We start from the raw sequence: 17,328 nt of genomic DNA, 5'->3' as shown, positions 1-17,328 counted from the left end.
ATGGTCACGTGCTCTCACCACGTGACCCCTGGGCCGCCCAACGTAATAACAGACTTGCTACAATGTTTACTCATCAAAACATACTGTATTTCAGTAGATTATACACTCCTTCGTGTGTTTTCCTGTGTTTTCCTGTGTTTTCCGGTAAAAAGGCTGACCGTCGTTGGGTACGATGGGTCGACGATTTTCGACCAATTTACCACCATACCTGCAGGGAGGTATGGCATTTTGTTTTCAGGTAGAGGGGGAGAACCATGGTAAAACAATTGAGAGGGGAAGGGCCATGACATCTTTTTCAGGTGGTGGGGGGCATGGTAAAATTTCGGAGGGTCGTGGATTTTTTTTCAACGAACTTCCAGTGCACCATGGCCAGCCCTGGCCCCCTTAGTAGTACCAAATATGATCTTATAAATTATATAAATTACAGTCCATGTAAAATGGTATATCTTTTTAATCTTCGTGTGACCCATTAAAGCAGTGAGTGGACTATATAACACGATGATGTAACCTACGTAGTCTCACCACGGACGCCTTACTGAAAATCACTTGAAGCTGAAATTTGTTGCATGTCAGGCTCTTGCCATGGACGCTAGCATCTCAGCACTGTGGCGACTCTTGCTTCTGAACTCCCTCGTGTTTGGCATAGAAGTCTGTGTCGCTGCAGGGTTCAACCTTGCACCGGCGCTGTTACTAAAGTCAGGGATGGAACGCAGTCAGATGAGCCTTGTCCTCGGTGTTGGGCCTTTCCTAGCGCTCATCCTCGTACCTGCAATCGGTGTAACATCAGACCAGTGCCGAAGCAGTCTAGGAAGAAGACGTCCGTTCATTCTGATATTATCGTTTGGAATCTGCCTCAGTCTTCTCCTTATACCATACGGAGAACTCATAGGGAACGCTTTAGGTGGGAAGCCGTATGCCATGTTGATTCTGACGATCGGGGTGGTTCTTCTAGACTGTTGTACCGAATTATGTTGGGCACCGATGGAAGCATTAATCTCGGACGCATACGGAAACACTGACTTGAGTGAGAGGAGCTTTCTTGTTTACAGCTTCATGATGAATGCTGGCGGAAGTGTCGGCTACCTACTCGCAGCCATCGACTCACGGGAGAACTCCTTTCTGGCTGAGTGGGTGGGAGGACAAGAACAAGCAGTATTTCTACTCCTCTTCCTTCTCTTGGTTTTCTCCTTGGGTGTCACAGCATTTAAGGCAAAAGAAAAGGTCTCCGAGGAAAGTGACAGTCCACAGAATCTGACATTGACACAGAACAGACGATGCAGAATATGTGATTTTGTGCCAAGGACATGCATACAATCAGTGCTTGCCTTCACTAGACTAATACCAAAGTGTCTCCAAAACTCTATGGAAATACCGTCTGTGCTTAGGAGACTGCAAGTGGCTCATTTCTTCATGTGGGCGGCACTGTTATGTTACATAGAGTTCTTCTCTGACTTTGTTGGGGAGGCAGTCTACCCCGGTCGCCCTCACGCGGTGGTTGGGTCGGAGGAGAGGAAGTTGTTCGACCAGGGCGTGCGCATGGCAAGCTTCGGTCTCCTTATCCAGTGTGTGACTGCAACTGTCTCCTCCATGTTTCTTGAGATCGTGGTGAAACGAATTGGTGAAAGGAAAACGCTGCAGTTGTCCATGGCGATCTTCACGGTGGGAATGACTGTTCTCGTGATCGTGAGGACACCGCTCATGGTCGTGATGATGTCATCATTGACAGGGCTTGCCAGCGCTGCTGCCAACTCCATACCGTTCGCGCTGGTCGGGACCTATCATGAACAACGAGAGGTAGGTTCTTAGTGTTGACTTAGAATGATTATGTTGCAGTACAAGTACGTTTTATGTACCTATTGAAGATAGAATTTTGAAACGCCAGTGGAAGTTCAAGGATACTCCACCAAACTGAAAATTGGACCAATGTTTTGAGTATTGCCAGCCCGTTCCTGTTCCACCGCGGCCGGCCCAAGTTGTCATAGACAGTCAGGTTCTGGTTCTGGTCCGGACCTGGCATGGGCTGTAGCTGATCCTCTGGACCTGAACCGGACCTGGACCTAAATGTACCGTCACCCACCCCTAGCAAAAATAGATTTTTAATTTTTGTTCTTTCACGTCTTATTCTTTAAAGTTATATCTATCTATTGTATGATATTGATTACTAGTATCTGTTTTGTAATACTTTTTCTTCAATCCACGGCATATATGTGCTCATTTTACTGCTGCTTTGTACAATTTGCAGTATACACACAGAAGCAAGAAGTCGAATTCGCTTAGTATAACATGATTGTGCTGGTTGACATGTATTTCATGTATCTTTCAGCTATTCTTTTCGTTGCGACCTGTGCTTAACCCAGTGGGTATATATGTGCAATAAAGGTCTTCATTCATTGAAATATTATCAAGAATATTCTCAAACGCAATTTGAAAACACCGTCCGTCGACTTATTATCCTTCGGTACCCCTTCTAAAGCAACGGATATAGGTTACCCTGCGGATAAAGGTGAACTAATGTTTTTTTAATTTTTCTGTGGACTGTCGTGGACTGACATAAGGTGGTATCTCACTGCACTTGGGGCACCGGTGCGGCACTGCTGGGTTCGTTCACTGCGGCGCTGTTGCTTTCAGTCACCGATTTTTTTTTTACATTTTATAATCTAGATATTGCGTAGTACGTAAAAGTATGACTTAGAAGACAGCAAAATACACAAAACGTAAGAAAATATTCGTTCTTTATCTCTAAAATCCGTAGAGTAATCGAACCCCTGCAGTGCCGCACCAGTACCCCAAGTGCAGTGAGATACCACCTATAACATCGTATTTCTCTTGCAGATTTTCTTTGCCTTCGACAGTCCAGCAACGGAATCTTCTGGCGTTGGCGCGCACATGGCCGCTCTGAACACTAGCTACTACCTCGCACAGATCATGTTGTCTGTGTTTATGGGGTACATCGTACATATCACCCGTTCTGTCACCACCTACATCACGTGTGCAGCTCTCCTGGGCATGGTGGCTTGTTTTACGTTAAGTAGGATCGTCGTGACAGAAGAGGAGTTACAAACAATACAAAATGACAGGGCTAGCTAGATTACAAAGCATGTTGCATGACAAGGGTCGAAATTGTTAACCGGATACACACGTAACAAACAGAAACTGAATCTACTACTATGCCGTACCAATAGACACAAAAACTCTCCCCTCCCATACCATATGAAACTGTTGAACAAGTAAATGGCCTGGACATCTGAACATATGTAACCCTATTGAATTCCTTTTTATCGTAGAATGATCTTTGTGCTGTTTTGAGTCTCGTAGGCATATCTTATTCTTCTGTTTAAAGATTGTAATTGGGCTTGGAATGTATCACACAATTCAGCCTATAGGCTGCGATGTACCAAATAAATAAATCTCATCATGCTCCTTCTCATAACACATAGTAACGTCTAGAGGAATAAAGTATAATTTGGAATAGGCGTGCTTTAGACATATGCGCAAAGGATCTTATTATGTTAATACTTCAATGTACAAAACCATGCCCGAGGGCTAATTGCATGAACATTCTCAAGAGAAAAGTAAAGAAGTAGACACCACCTGACTACGTATATCATGAAAATCCATGTTGTGAAAATGAATAACTGATAATTAATTTATCTCATTTATTCGATCCTGTTATGTAACGTTACACTGTTCACACTGTAATAAAAATTTATGGGTATAATGTTAGTCTGGTCTCTGGTGGTTTATTTCATTTTATCGTATTGAAAGCGTATCATGTTGGACGAATGGGATAACAAACCCTATCCTTTTTTTTTTCATTAGAAGAGACATGGCTGTACTTTTCTTATGGTAAAAAATGGTAACGGGTAACCTACCCCCAAGCCGTGTGGTACCTCAACATTTTCAAATTTAGAGATCATAAAGCTTTTGATGATGAAAGCTTTTGACAGCAATGGAATATATAAAACATGAATTTTATTTCTTTATTAAGTGATTCTAACGTCATATAACTTTTCACGCATTGGAGAAACAAACCGTTACTTATTTTCCGTACTTCCGTAAGAACAGAACCGTCAAAGTTATTTTGCCCTATAACGTTAACGTTAACGTTATGATAAAAAACGGACTAAATCTCCGAGATAATAAAAGCATATTTGAGGTGGTAGTTGCTTTCTAGATTGCATTTATTCGTTTTCTTTTTATGCATTTTCAGCGATTTATAACTCCCTATTATATCACAACCACCTGTTCAGAAATGGTATTGGCATCATAACAGAAAGGTCAAAGGTCAAAAAGAACATACTATATTAGGCGCCATTTTGTTTTTTCATTCACGATTTTGGACCGTTCGCTTCTCTCTTCAGCTATGAGTTGAGAAAAGGAGGAAACTAGGCATCAAAGTGCGGATACACTATATCGGAAACACAGTGTCTTTGAAGACAGAGATACTACAGCTGTATTTTTTGCTTCAACTGGTGCAAGGACGTAACGTTGACAAATAATTTTTGTTTTTCCTTGCCTGGTGTGCAGGGTTTGTGTTTAATAGGATACTAGACTAGTACACCATAGTACTCGCGCTTGGTGTGAACCATGGAAGCAACAGAGAAGGTCTTGAAGGTCCGGTTGATAGGTAAGACTTAGATGAATCCTAGCTTTCTTTGTCAAACGGTGCTTGCATAATTTAAAAAAAGAATTACTTTGTTGTTGTCTCAGTCTCTAATTTGTGGTGTTTTTACCCCCTTGGACTTGTAGAGTACTCTACATATATTTTCTTATCTCACAAAAGTCAGTGCTCTGTAAACTCAGAATGATATTACGCCGATTTGGAGTCATAGTTAAACCTATATTAGTTTTGCTGGCGTCCTTGGGCGCCACCATTTTGTCCCAAGGGAGTCATGCATGATGGGAAGAGGAGTCATGATTTTTATGTGTTAATGTTAATGTTGAGGTGAAATGTTCTGAGCTTGTTGTTGCGAGATGAAAGCCATACAATAATAAATGATAACTCGCTATGCAATTACTACTCAGGGTGCTATAGTGTTTTGTATCATGTATGGGATCATGACTATTGTGCCATTTTTGTCATCTCTTTACGTAGGTTACAAGTGCAGAGTGGCGGGAGGTGATGCCGTTTTGAAGAGTGTTGACATCCTAACACCCAAGCGTGCTTGTTTGTCGGACAGCTCGCAAGGTGGTGGCAAAGACTGCCATGGATCTAGGGACTGTTTCAGTGAAGGGGTAAGTTGTTTTGGCCAATCCCGCTTTCAGTATTTCACAGAAAACACTGTGGTCGGGGCTATGATTATCATCATTATTTATTTTAATTATGATTTTTATCTATTTACTAGTATGAACCAAAGCTCGAACCAAGAATCAAAGTAATTGATTATGAGTGAGTTTTGTGTTGTGTGTGTGTGTCTGTAGGATGTATATACATGTCTGTTTATGCTTTATATGTTTGTTTATGCTATGTGTACAGTGTGTATATGTCTGTGTACTTAGGCGACTGTAAGTAACCTTTAGCACACAGACATATAGATGGCTTCAGCCCCAACCAAGATGCCTTACCTAGGATTGAACCTGGGTCTCTGAGTTTCCAACTAATGGACCAATCCGGCCTGTCAATCAAACCTAACGGATTGACCAATCAGAGCGCGCCATTTCCACCAAGCGACATCCGCCATTTTGTCGGGCAAGAACTTGGGTAACGGGGCCATTTTACATAGGTTTCAATGGGGAAAGTCTGTTGTTTCGGGACTTGCAATTCAGATTGGTGTCTGGAGTCAGTTTTTACCCTTTTCCGAAGCCAAAGACCCGCATGGATGCATGCATGAGATGGATTAAGGCCTGTGGTCGTCCACATTCGCAACTCAACGTAACGAAGATCACGAAGGACACAATACGTATGATCAAAGGTGAGGCAGGCAGTTTAGCAGTGTCACATACGTTATCGGCTAAAATTTAGCACACTTTCATCGACAAACGGGCATAGAAATGAATATAGTACTACTAGTATATCACCATAGCCCTGTTTTATCTCGTAACGCTCGGCAGTGCTGTAATGCCGCCATGACCGCATGGATGTTATGGCGCTTCAAAATACCCCCCTCCCCTTTGCAAAATGCTACAATCTATTTACCTGAATTTATTTCGCTATTTGTGGGAAGGAAACCTGTACAGTATTTTGTCAGGCACCAGATATGACCCATACTCTATTCCTGGTCCTATGTAGTACCCTGCTGTAAGATTTTTGGTAGTACGTGGATATTTTCAAACTTATATCAAACATGGCTCAAACAGCACTTCAAAGATGGGAGACCAACGACACGGTTTCCAGACCCGCAGCCAGCGGATGGCACCGACGCCGCGCCAGTCAGGACGCCAATGAAACGTCATGTACAGCAGAATGAGTGGTAAGACTTACTGTCACTTTTGTGTCGGTGCCATGTAAGGTGAAACACAAATAAAAGAAGTACATAATGCACAAAAAGTCTACAAACACTTTGCACTATTATTTACTAGTAATACACATGTCTGATGATTTTCAAAACTGTGTACTAGTAGATATTGTCTGGAGCAGAAACACAACAGGGCTTTGAATTAGCAGCCCGTGAAATGAAAGCTTATATTTTAGTGCTTTAGCAAATGTTACATGAGCATTTTTAATTTTGGGGGTGGGGGGTGAAAACCTGCACTAGTGCAGGCATTATGTCATATGCAGGGTTCGCAATACTTTTAGGAACATTCAAAATCACCTGCAACACACAAGTTTTACCTGCATATTTTCTTCAGTAGAAAAGCAACTTATTCAGTAAGAGTTGTTGGATTAGACACAGGAAACTGCTTAGAAACCATTGATTTTTTTTTTAAATTTTATATTTGACAGTATAGCAAAAAGCAGTCAGTGACAAAAGTTTTTATAAACTGGAATGAAATCAACAGCTACAACACAAGACAATCACATCTCCTACACAAACTAAACCACACTTCAAGAGCAGGTCAGCGCACGTTTGTTTTTGGAGATACATGTACTACAATATACAACTCAGTAAATCCTGACTTAAAACTAGCACCCACACCGAAAACAGTCAATCAGGCCTTAACCCCAAAAGACCTATGAAATGACTGGATTATGATAATGATTTGTTATGACTTAACTTCATTTGAGTTATGATTCATTTTGCCTTTTGTTTGCTAATATTACCTTCTGTTATTTTGTCCATAGATTGACTATATTATATATCTGTTATTATGATGGGTTGTTATTATGTAAGTTCTTTTGAGTACTTTGTTCCATTATTTGTAACTTATACATGCATTGGACTCGTGTTTGTTGTCTGTGGTTAAGCATTTTCTTTTGTACATTGTTTTATATATTTTATTCTGTAACTGGGCTATCATGAAAATCAGTTTTACAAACCAAATGATCACCCAAAAGATCAGTGAATAAATAAATATTTGGCTACTACCACAGTACCTAGATTGCCATGTGATTTTAAGTTCACTGCAAACACAGTATGTACAGCTATGAGGTATGTGTACAGTTTGAAATATTTGCCGTCATGTTATGTTCACAGAGGAAAAGTAAAAGCAAACTTGTGAACTTAAAAATACAGTGACGAATTCAGGAAATACATGTACAGTACTTATACAACACTAGTTATAGTCAGTCAACATCATAATTATTTGCTATGAATGTCCATTAGTCTACTGTTTGACAACATTAATTAGTATCATGTGTTTTTTTATCCATTTCAGCAACAAAAAGCCCAGACTGACCCCACCAATACAGGAAAGTCAGCTGCAGGGAACACCCACAGAAGGATGTAAGTGAAACACAATTCATTTTACTTTTCACTTTCCTAAATACTAGTTGCCGGTGGGATTGTTGTTGAACAAGTATATTTAGTCAACATGGGTATTTTGAGTGATGCGCTGAACAAACGGCATAGCATGTGTCTTGTAAAACTTTGCCAACTGAACAAGCATATCTTGGCAGAACTGCACATCAGGGAGGATTCGCTCAACGTGTGTGTCAACACAGTGACAGACAAAGTCACAAAAGGGTGCCCCTGTGACCAAGAGCTGCCCTTGGACTTGGTAGAAATACTCATGACTCCTATCTAAAGACAAGGAGTCCCCTTCTGCTTTCAAGTAGAAGTTGGGAAGGTTCAGACTGGCATCCTTGGCAGTCATGTTTCGAGCGCTGTAGGGACACTTGACTTCAAGAATGCCAGTCTGCGCCCCACAACACACTTTAGCATCAGGGGAGGCTCCCAGAAAGGAAAAGAAAGGGTCGACAACAAGACCACACTCATGAATATGAACAGCTTGGTTAGATGACTCAAAGGTGCGGATGTATGCCTCCTTAGCCTGGGCTTCGTGACTCTTACCATACGCAAGAGAGACACTGTGGGCAGACTTGGTGCCAAACAGGCCTGTCAGGAACTTGATGTTGTACTCTTTTTTTCTCTTCAGGATCTTTCCAAACATGGATGCTGTGACCCGTTTCTGCCGCTCAGCATGCCAGAGGGGGCATTCTGATTGCTTTACTGTAGCCCCCTCAAGGGAAACTGCCTCCTCTACCGTTAGGTTACACATATTATTACAGACATAGAATTCGTCAGGGAGGACCCATGACTGGTTTGGCTGTGGGAATGTGGTGTTCCCACATGCTGTGGCTGTAGCATGGCAGGTCCTGGGTGGGGAACAGTTCAGCTGCAGAATGCAAAAACAGATAATCTTAAATTAAACATGAGTCAGTGCTTATAATGCATTGTTTCTTTACAGCACCTGCCCAAGAGTCTCACAACAACATCAGAGAGGAGAAAGGAAGATCTAACATACATTTTTATTACGGTAGTAATAATTAATAGTTCATTGTTGTTGTGTATTTCAGCTTCTTCTCCAAGTCTACGTTCCATCCAGAGACTGAAAAAGGAAAATAAGGACCTGAAGAGGGAAAATGATGACCTGAAAAGGGAGAAGGAAGACCTGAACAGTACATGTGAAGACCTGAGAAGGAAAAATGAAGACCTGAAAAGAGAATGTGCAGACTTGAGCAGGGAGAATGAAGAACTGAAAAAGCATGCGTTTAGTTTTAATGTTGTTGCTGGGTCTCGTACAAAGAACTTACTTCAGTATTCTTCAATGTACTGAAATCTATGTATATGAATGTCAACTATGCTGTTAGAATGGAGAATGGTTTATCAGATTCCTTTGTTTCCACATGTGGAGTAAGACAAGGTTGTAACTTAAGTCCGTTGCTATTTAACCTATTTATCAATGATCTGCCGCAATGTTTTGACCGTGACCAATGTGATGCAGCTACTTTAACTTCTAGATCTATTAATTGTCTGTCCTGGGCAGACGATCTTGCCTTGATTTCATTGTCAAAGCAGGGACTTCAACAATGCATCAATACTCTACAAACATATTGTGATAATTGGAAATTAACTGTCAATGTATCTAAAACAAAAGTTCTTATCTTCTCTAAAGGCAATACAAAAAAAATATCAAAAGAATTCTTCATATATGATAGTAAAATAGAAGTTACAGACAGTTACACCTACCTTGGAATCCCTTTTACGTCCTCAGGTAAATTTAAAACAGCCAGAAAATTTCTAAAGACCAAAGCTATGAGAGCTATCTTTAAATTAAAATCACTTTTATCTTCCGAAAATATTTCCATAGCGCTAGGTAAAGATCTTTTCGACAAATTTGTAAAACCTATCCTCATGTATGGATCTGAGTTAACATGCTTTGACCATACCTCGAAAACACTGAAACTTATTGTCTCAAAAAACATCCCTATATCTTCTCCAAAAAATACTCTCTCTTTCTTATTGAAGAAACTTCAGATCGACGATAATATTCCACTGTCGATTCGAAAGAGCACTTGCACTGATGCAACTCATTCTTATATCATTAATTTTGAGAGAAGACCAGACAAAGACATGTTCTTAAGACATGCGTCTGGGCTTGATATAGAAAAGGATGGCTTTTCAACCGATAAAACACGCCTCCCTTTAGATATACCGGAATTTGACATACTTGACACACGTTTTCAGAAATTTCTACTTGGTGTTCATTCAAAATCATCTAATGACGGCGTGCGAGGAGAGTTAGGAACTTTTCCTATTATAATACCTGCTAGAATTCAGCTCATTAAATACTGGCACCGTTTGGTAAACTTACCTGAGAACTCTCTGCTTCGCGAGGCATACAACACTGTACTTACTGATAATCAAGACTGGATTAATCATGTTAAGGACATTCTCTGTTACCATGGCTTTGGACACATATGGATGAAACCTGAGGCTTATAATATAGATTATATTGTCAACCAACTACGCCTCCGGCTACAAGATACATATATACAAAAGTGGTTTAATTCTATTGAAAACAATTCAAAGCTGTCTTTTCTTAGCAAGTCAAAAGAATGTTATGAACAAGAAACATACCTTTATGATATAAATAATTTTGAAATTCGAAAAGCGATTACTCAGTTAAGAATCAGCAGCCATAAATTGAATATTGAAACAGGTAGATATTACAATGTAGCCCCTGACCAAAGGTTCTGTCCTTTCTGTCCAAAGCATATTGAAGATGAATTTCACTTTTTAATGGAATGCTCTAGATACGCTATTTTACGTAATGAGCTATTTACATTTCTCGAATACAGTACAGCAGATTTCAAGAGACTCGATGCTACAGACAGATTTGTATATATCTTTGGATGCCACAACTCCGATAATGCAAAGATAGGCAAATATATCAAAGACTGCTTTGCTATTAGAAAGAGTAATGAATCTCATGTATAGCCCAACTCGATTGTAACACTATATCAAAGACTAATGTGTCAGCCCTTCTTGTTACGTTAATTAGGATATCAAGTCTTATTCTCTACACCTATTTTGTACTTTGTGTAACAGTCATTGCCATACTTTGTACCATGTACAAATGTCGAGCAATAAAGTTCTATCTATTATACTGGTTTTACTTATGTTACTTTTATGTCCCTCTTCAGTTTCCTTGTTCCAAATGAAGGTATTAACCCTGTTGCGTACACTTCTAGGAAGACAGCATGTATGACATTGTCGTTGAAAGACCAGTTGTTTTTGGCGACGCCTGAGGGGCGAGCCTAATGTTATAGAGTGCGACCGTTTGACAAAAATTCCCAGAATTTCGTAGGCATGTCTGGAATTTTTACACGCATGCATAGTGGTATCATCTGAGTATTCCCTGGGGAATTTGTTTCGAAGACGTATTTTTATGTGATTTGGAACGAAAAGGCCTTTGCTGATACGTATTTAAAAGATACACGTTTCTTTTCATTCCCTTTGCTTTGTTGAGCACCGGAAACACAGCTACTTTTTTGTTTATGGCAAATAAGAATAATGCGTTGACCTTACCATTCTAATGCTTTGTTTCTGTTTTAGATAGTATTACGTTTTTGTTTCATTTATTTTCTTTTATCACAAAGACTGTTGCCACTGAAAACTGACACAAAGCAAACTGCAATTTACTTTTATAGTTGTCTTATCATTATTACCTGGTAAAACAAGGATGAGCCTCTCTGCACTTTACCCAACGGAGTGTCTGCTTCAGGGCTGTCCTCTGTAAGAAGGTAACTTAGTGCAGTGCCTGGCACTTTGAGGCGACGAATCTCTGGTTTTGTCGGCTGTACAATACTGTGAAAAAATGTACTATTTTTTCTTCGATTCACCCTGTACTAATAGCAATTGGGAATGCTGCTCTTTGCATCAATTTAATTCACTTGTGTGTGATACTTGCAGTTGTACAGTTGCGGTAAAACATAACCTGTGTTAGTAAGTGAACCTGAGACACTAAGATATCAGCAAATACACTTTTGTATGTCTCCACCAACAATTTTATACGATAAACTTTATTAGGAATGCTTTTCAAATGTATTTGTATTGATTTTCAACAGTTCAACATATCTTTGTGTAGGTGGCTGCACTTGAAAAAAAATGGCAACATTTTCTCATTTCCAATAAACTTTATTAATAATGATTTCGAACTGTATTTGTATTGTTTTCAACTGTTTTTACAACAGTACCTGTGTGCAGTTGCCTGTTCTTGATGGAAAACAGGTTTCCTTTTCCTGATTGTTTTAGTTGGCTTTGCCAACACCAAGTCAGTCACACTCTCTGGTTGAATTTTTCTGCCCCTTGGTTTGTGCCACTGCTGTGGCAGACTTGTTACACTTGCATCAGTTGGCACTTCTTTAAGACCTAGTTGTTGGAAGTGGCTCAATGTGTACACGACTGCCAGTGCGTGTGCACAGGTACCTGACAGGCTGAAAGTTTATGTGTAAGAACAAAATTATTGTCATGATATGGAGCATGATATTGATAAAGGACAAAGGCAGCACAACAATGATAAACTGTGCGACAACTTTTATTGAACGAAAAAGGATTAAAACCCTCCAACGTAGTGACCTTTCGTAATAAGACGCTTGTGTACAATATATTATGTTGAACAACCGTTATTAGCATCTACCAAACCCCTTTCGAAATAGCACATTTTATTAGGCAGTATGCTTCAGCTTTTTCAGGCAGTGTCAAGGATCCCAGCGGAAAACATAAACACGGTAAAACGATAGCTCACAGCGATGGCTGTTACACTTTACAGGACATGTAGCGTTATCATTTTCACGGTTATGTAACATCAGTCCGTGAAAATTATATATGTGCCCAAAGAACATACACAACAAAAGATTTCCCTTTATTATACTTGCAAGTTTATTGAAGACGTTCTCTTGTTCTTGTCGTTGTTTCTAAAACATTTTTTACTCTCCGTTGGCATACTTATATTTCTATCACGGTGACCTTTTACGTGTCCTTGCAAGTTGCCTCCTTCTCCGTGAGTGTTTTTATCTTCCGTTTACGTCGTGAGCATGCATGCAGCTGTGCTACACGAAACTAAAACGAACGCTGTCACAGGTATACGTACCCTGCTTGACAGGTGCACCGGCTGCTTGTCAGTAGCCGGCTTGCAGTGCCTACCAACAGATTGATCGTGTGCGGCGCCTGCCCCTTCCGCATGGACCGAAAGCATTTTGCCTGAACAGCAACCACATCATCCTGCTCCTCGAACAATTCTACGCTGTTTACGTAGCTTTCTACGAAGAAAGCATATCCCTTTTCTTTGGCCCGCTGCGACAGCGTTTCGGTGCCAAAGAAACTTAAACCAAAGTCAGCGGGCAAAACTGACAACTTAGTGGTGGCGGCGGCCATCTTTGTCCTAGTCGCGCTGATTTTCACCGTAACAACACGATACGCCCTCTAGCGCGTTATGTAATCAGTGAAAGTAACGCCATTCATTAGATGCCCAAAGTACGTATACAGCAAAAGATTTTCTTTTATTTCACTCGCATATTCATTCTCCTGCTCTTATGTAAATTATCACCACTGTTTACGTCTACGTCTACGTGGTTATTGTCCGTTCACGTGCTTATATTAATGTCCATGTCACAGTGATCTTCTGCATGTTTGAATATGTAACTCAATTTGCCCCTCCCCCTCCCCCAAGTTTTCGAGCTCTAGGCTTGGATTTAACTGCAATTTCTGCACCGATACAGCTGTGGAGCATGCAGCACAGGTATCAAACAGGATGCAGCAGAAACAATTGCAACGTTAAACAGACGCATTTGTGCTTGTCACGACTTACGAGGGGCATGCAATTAGTAATGGTCCTGACCCATTTCCCATAGCAGGAGATTAATGAAACTTGGCACAGTTATTAGTCTTTCTCTTCATAGGAATCACCCAGAGTTATGCATTTCTCCCATCGTTTGATGCAGCTCTGGACACCGATTTTGTAGGACACCCCAGGTTGGTCCTCCAACTGATGCCTCATCAATGGCACAAGAGGGACGACCAGGTCTGGGAGCTGTTTCCACAGACTTCCAGCCACGTTTGAATTCAGGATGCCAGCGTTTTACAAGGTCATATGATGGGGCATCATCACCATAAGTTTCATTTATTTCATCAAAAGTCTTCTTTGGTGTGCGTCCTTTCAAATACAAAAACCGGATCACTGCGCGACACTCAACTGGTTCCATTTCACACCTGGTCCATTTCGCACCTGACTAAGTTCAAACACCAGTAAATCAGAAACCACAATTAGTTCAGAGCTGTCTTTTGCAACATAACCCATAGAGATATGAATTATTACACATACAAAATTTCATTTAGATCAGACAACTGGAAGTGGGTCAGGACCAATACTTATTGCACGCCCCTCGTATTTTACTTCCCGGTCGATTGCAAATTTAGGCGGTGCCGTAAGTCGTGTTTCCGCATGGAGCGTAAACTAAGGCCCCACTGCAAACAGCCTTTGCGCGTTCTGCCACCAACAGGACTTTTCAGACTTACGACGATGTGGACTATGTGTAACATCTCTATTTAGCTGCCTTAGTTACGTCATCTGGCTGCATGAAGGCCGAATCACCGTTTCTCCCTGCAGACCGCGGCCCGTCATTCGCCGCCATTTCTGCCCGAGTTTCGCTAGTTTTGCCCGAGGTGTTCGAAATCGAACAGGGGGCGGGGCTTACGGTGTTCGACAGGAAAGGTCCATTGGAACCAGGAGCTAACTGTAATTGTGTAAAGCGGCTACCAGTTGAGCTACAGGGACATCCCTCAAGCACAACTTAGTCATGTACATGTATTTTATTCTTCTTACACTTACAGGACAGAAACCCACCAATGACGGGTGTCGTAGGCTTCTCCAAGGAGACGACCCTTGCCCTCTTACCCAGGATGCACATGGAAGAACTACAGTCCGAGCTGAATCGGAGAAACATTGTGGTGAAACTAGCAGGTGAACACCAGAGGGGTCGGGGTGACTTGGAACATGTGCTGAGAGAGGTCATGACAAGGGAGTATGAAGTAGAGGGAGATGAGGGAATGGATACGACTAACACTAGCTCTGCATTTGTGCACTGCAGTAGTAACACTAGCTCAGCATTCCAGCACTGTTCTCAGCTTGGCCAAGCACTTTTAAGGCCAAACAATAACCAAGCTTCTTTGCAAAATGCTCCAGAACTTTCTCAGCCTACAGAAAAGGGACAGGCATCTAGTAGGCAAGCAGCAGAGGCTTCAAGTACTAACACATGCCCTGGCCAGGTGCAGGTAAAGAAAGAGTCTAAGATCGTATATGATTTTGAACAGCATACAAACAGTGTTGCAGGTGTGACAGAACCATCAACAAGTCAAACACAGTACCCAGGCATCGTACATGGGCCACAGTCTAACTGTGCAAGATCACAGAACTTGATAGTGAAAATCAAGACAGAGCCAGGTCTGGAAGAAGAGACAGAAGGTGAACAGCTGCAGGACTTGAGGAGTGAGCTCTGTCCTTCCTCACCTGGACAACTGTCTCAAGAACTGGACAGGGTGGACGTCTTCACAGAGGGTCAAGGTGGTTGCAAGCCTTCAACTTCCAGTGAAGAACCTGTAAAGGTGGGCTTAACAAATGTGGCTATTTTGCTAAGGTTTAACGTTTCCAGATATATTTTGGATGAATAGTCAGACACTGTAGTACATGTAGTACAGCTAAGTACTTCCCTTTGTACTACAGCTTGGTATAATTGCTACAATCACAATCACAGTCGTCATAAGTAAATGTTACATTTACCTGGATATGGTCAAGTAACAATACTAAAAGACTACTGTGCAAAGTAGAACCAGTCATCATCATATAGCCAGATGTCAAATAATCAGAAGTCCCCATTTCATATCGGTTATGACGTCATAACATCATTCATAGAAGTGCTGCAAGATAGGTGGTTTATGATGATAGATATGTAACAATTTAACACCTGTGTCACCGGATCCAATCAGAAGGAGAGATACAAGGGACATTGACCAATCAGGATGAGAGATACACAGGAGTCATTGACCAATCAGAAGGAAAGATACATGTGCCCAACATTGCTATGATAGCACATATCTTTGTGTTAAAATGAGTCTTTACCATCTTGAAATGAAGTAAACCAAATCATCAAAAAATACATGAAAAATAAAAGAGATTTCAATCCAAGTCAAATTTAATCAGGAGAACCAGAATTTTTTACACCCCACTGTAAGTGGAAACATCCATTCCAATGACGTTTTGTTCATCGTCCGCCATTTTTAAAACTGGATCATGACAGTCAGTACTATACTGCAGTTCTATTGAAGATATTTCTGATCTTGATTTCAACTCCTTTTTCCAGTTGTGGGAAATACAGGGGCAACAGCTTCACCAGGGAGAACCCGAACCAGTAGCGGCACAGGGCAGCCAAAAGCGTTTTGCTTCTCTAGATACAAAACAGCTCAACGAATTAGAAGATCTAGAACTGACGGTACACAACACAACAGTTAGGTCAACTAGATGGGGTGCAAAGATTTTCAAAGGTGGGTAGTCTTTTCAATTTTGTTGATTGATAGCCTGGGTACCATCCGGATAGTGGTTCTGTGCTATGTTTGCTTCCGCTACCTGTCTGGAGACCTGCACATTCAAACCGTTTGGTGGTTACGTCAGTTAATGAGCAAAGTAAGGAATGGATTCTAGAGTGCTCGTTCGATGGCAACAGGCCTTCCGCAAGCGGCCAGAGGGTGTTCGAATGATCGCTTGAACCCATTACTTACTTCGCTCATGCGTAGCGACCAATCAGCGCCTGCGTCCAAAATTTGGACGATTCCAGACGTTAAGATGGTCAGAGTACCCAGACGGAACAGCAGAGAAGTGACTGTATATAGTGTATGATAAATGTCAGAACTAGAAGCGACTGTATTTAGTATTAAAAAAACGCCAGAGTGAACTGCTTTCCCTATGGTACCCAGGCTAGTCGATTGATATTAAGCACAAATACAATGTATTTATATAACAAAATGTAAATGCATTTTGTGCTGCTTGTGTTGTGTTGTGTTGTAGATGACAACAGCCTATAACATGTGTCTCACACCAAAGTTCCCCCCCAAGAAACTTTAGTGTGAGATGCAAGTACATTGTGGGGGATTATCCAGCAATGCCTGTCTGACACAAGTCTGTTCTTAGATGTTTAAATATCTTTACTGTATTCTAGAAAACTAGTATCATTATTAACAGTTAAGGAGGTGGAAACAGAAGACGTTTATTGCACGATAATTGTACATGGTACAACGTATGGCAACATTACTACATTTGTATTACACAAAGTGCAAAATAAAGGTATAGAATATAAAGCTTGACATCCTAATCAACATAACAATAAGGGCTGATATAATTCTTTGCTATAGTATTACAATCAAGTACATGTACTAAGCTAATCATTTAATAAGT

General features: G+C 41.0%; 2 protein-coding genes and 1 long non-coding RNA gene across 7 annotated transcripts; all 3 read left to right on the top strand.

Moving 5' to 3' along the window:
* The first annotated feature begins 213 nt into the window (after positions 1 to 213).
* Positions 214 to 3,087, top strand: LOC118415647 (solute carrier family 45 member 3-like). The gene is made up of 2 exons (XM_035820364.1): positions 214 to 1,794; positions 2,833 to 3,087. The coding sequence occupies exons 1-2, from the start codon at positions 583 to 585 to the stop codon at positions 3,085 to 3,087; spliced, it is 1,467 nt and encodes a 488-aa protein (XP_035676257.1). The 5' UTR covers positions 214 to 582.
* A 1,226-nt stretch (positions 3,088 to 4,313) lies between these two features.
* On the top strand, positions 4,314 to 16,553 carry LOC118415946. 4 transcript variants are annotated; one of them, XM_035820909.1, is made up of 4 exons: positions 4,314 to 4,482; positions 5,096 to 5,235; positions 14,715 to 15,485; positions 16,241 to 16,548. In XM_035820909.1, exons 3-4 carry the CDS (start codon positions 14,730 to 14,732, stop codon positions 16,427 to 16,429), a joined length of 945 nt encoding a protein of 314 aa, XP_035676802.1. In that variant the 5' UTR covers positions 4,314 to 4,482; positions 5,096 to 5,235; positions 14,715 to 14,729; the 3' UTR covers positions 16,430 to 16,548. The 4 variants fall into 4 exon arrangements, with proteins under 4 accessions (XP_035676802.1, XP_035676801.1, XP_035676803.1 ...); XM_035820908.1 differs by having other exon boundaries at positions 4,314 to 4,627; positions 16,241 to 16,534; XM_035820910.1 differs by having other exon boundaries at positions 4,319 to 4,397.
* On the top strand, positions 5,604 to 9,136 carry LOC118415947. 2 transcript variants are annotated; one of them, XR_004831172.1, is made up of 3 exons: positions 5,604 to 5,912; positions 6,298 to 6,410; positions 8,897 to 9,136. It is a non-coding gene; the product is annotated as an uncharacterized LOC118415947 (long non-coding RNA). The 2 variants fall into 2 exon arrangements; XR_004831173.1 differs by lacking the exon at positions 8,897 to 9,136 and adding an exon at positions 6,884 to 7,749.
* Positions 16,554 to 17,328: the final 775 nt, after the last annotated feature.

This window comes from Branchiostoma floridae, chromosome 5 (assembly GCF_000003815.2).
Source record: "Branchiostoma floridae strain S238N-H82 chromosome 5, Bfl_VNyyK, whole genome shotgun sequence".
Classification (NCBI taxonomy): Eukaryota; Metazoa; Chordata; class Leptocardii; order Amphioxiformes; family Branchiostomatidae; genus Branchiostoma; species Branchiostoma floridae.
The sequence above is the reverse complement of the archived record's forward strand: the minus strand, read 5'-3'. Positions and strand labels throughout refer to the sequence as shown.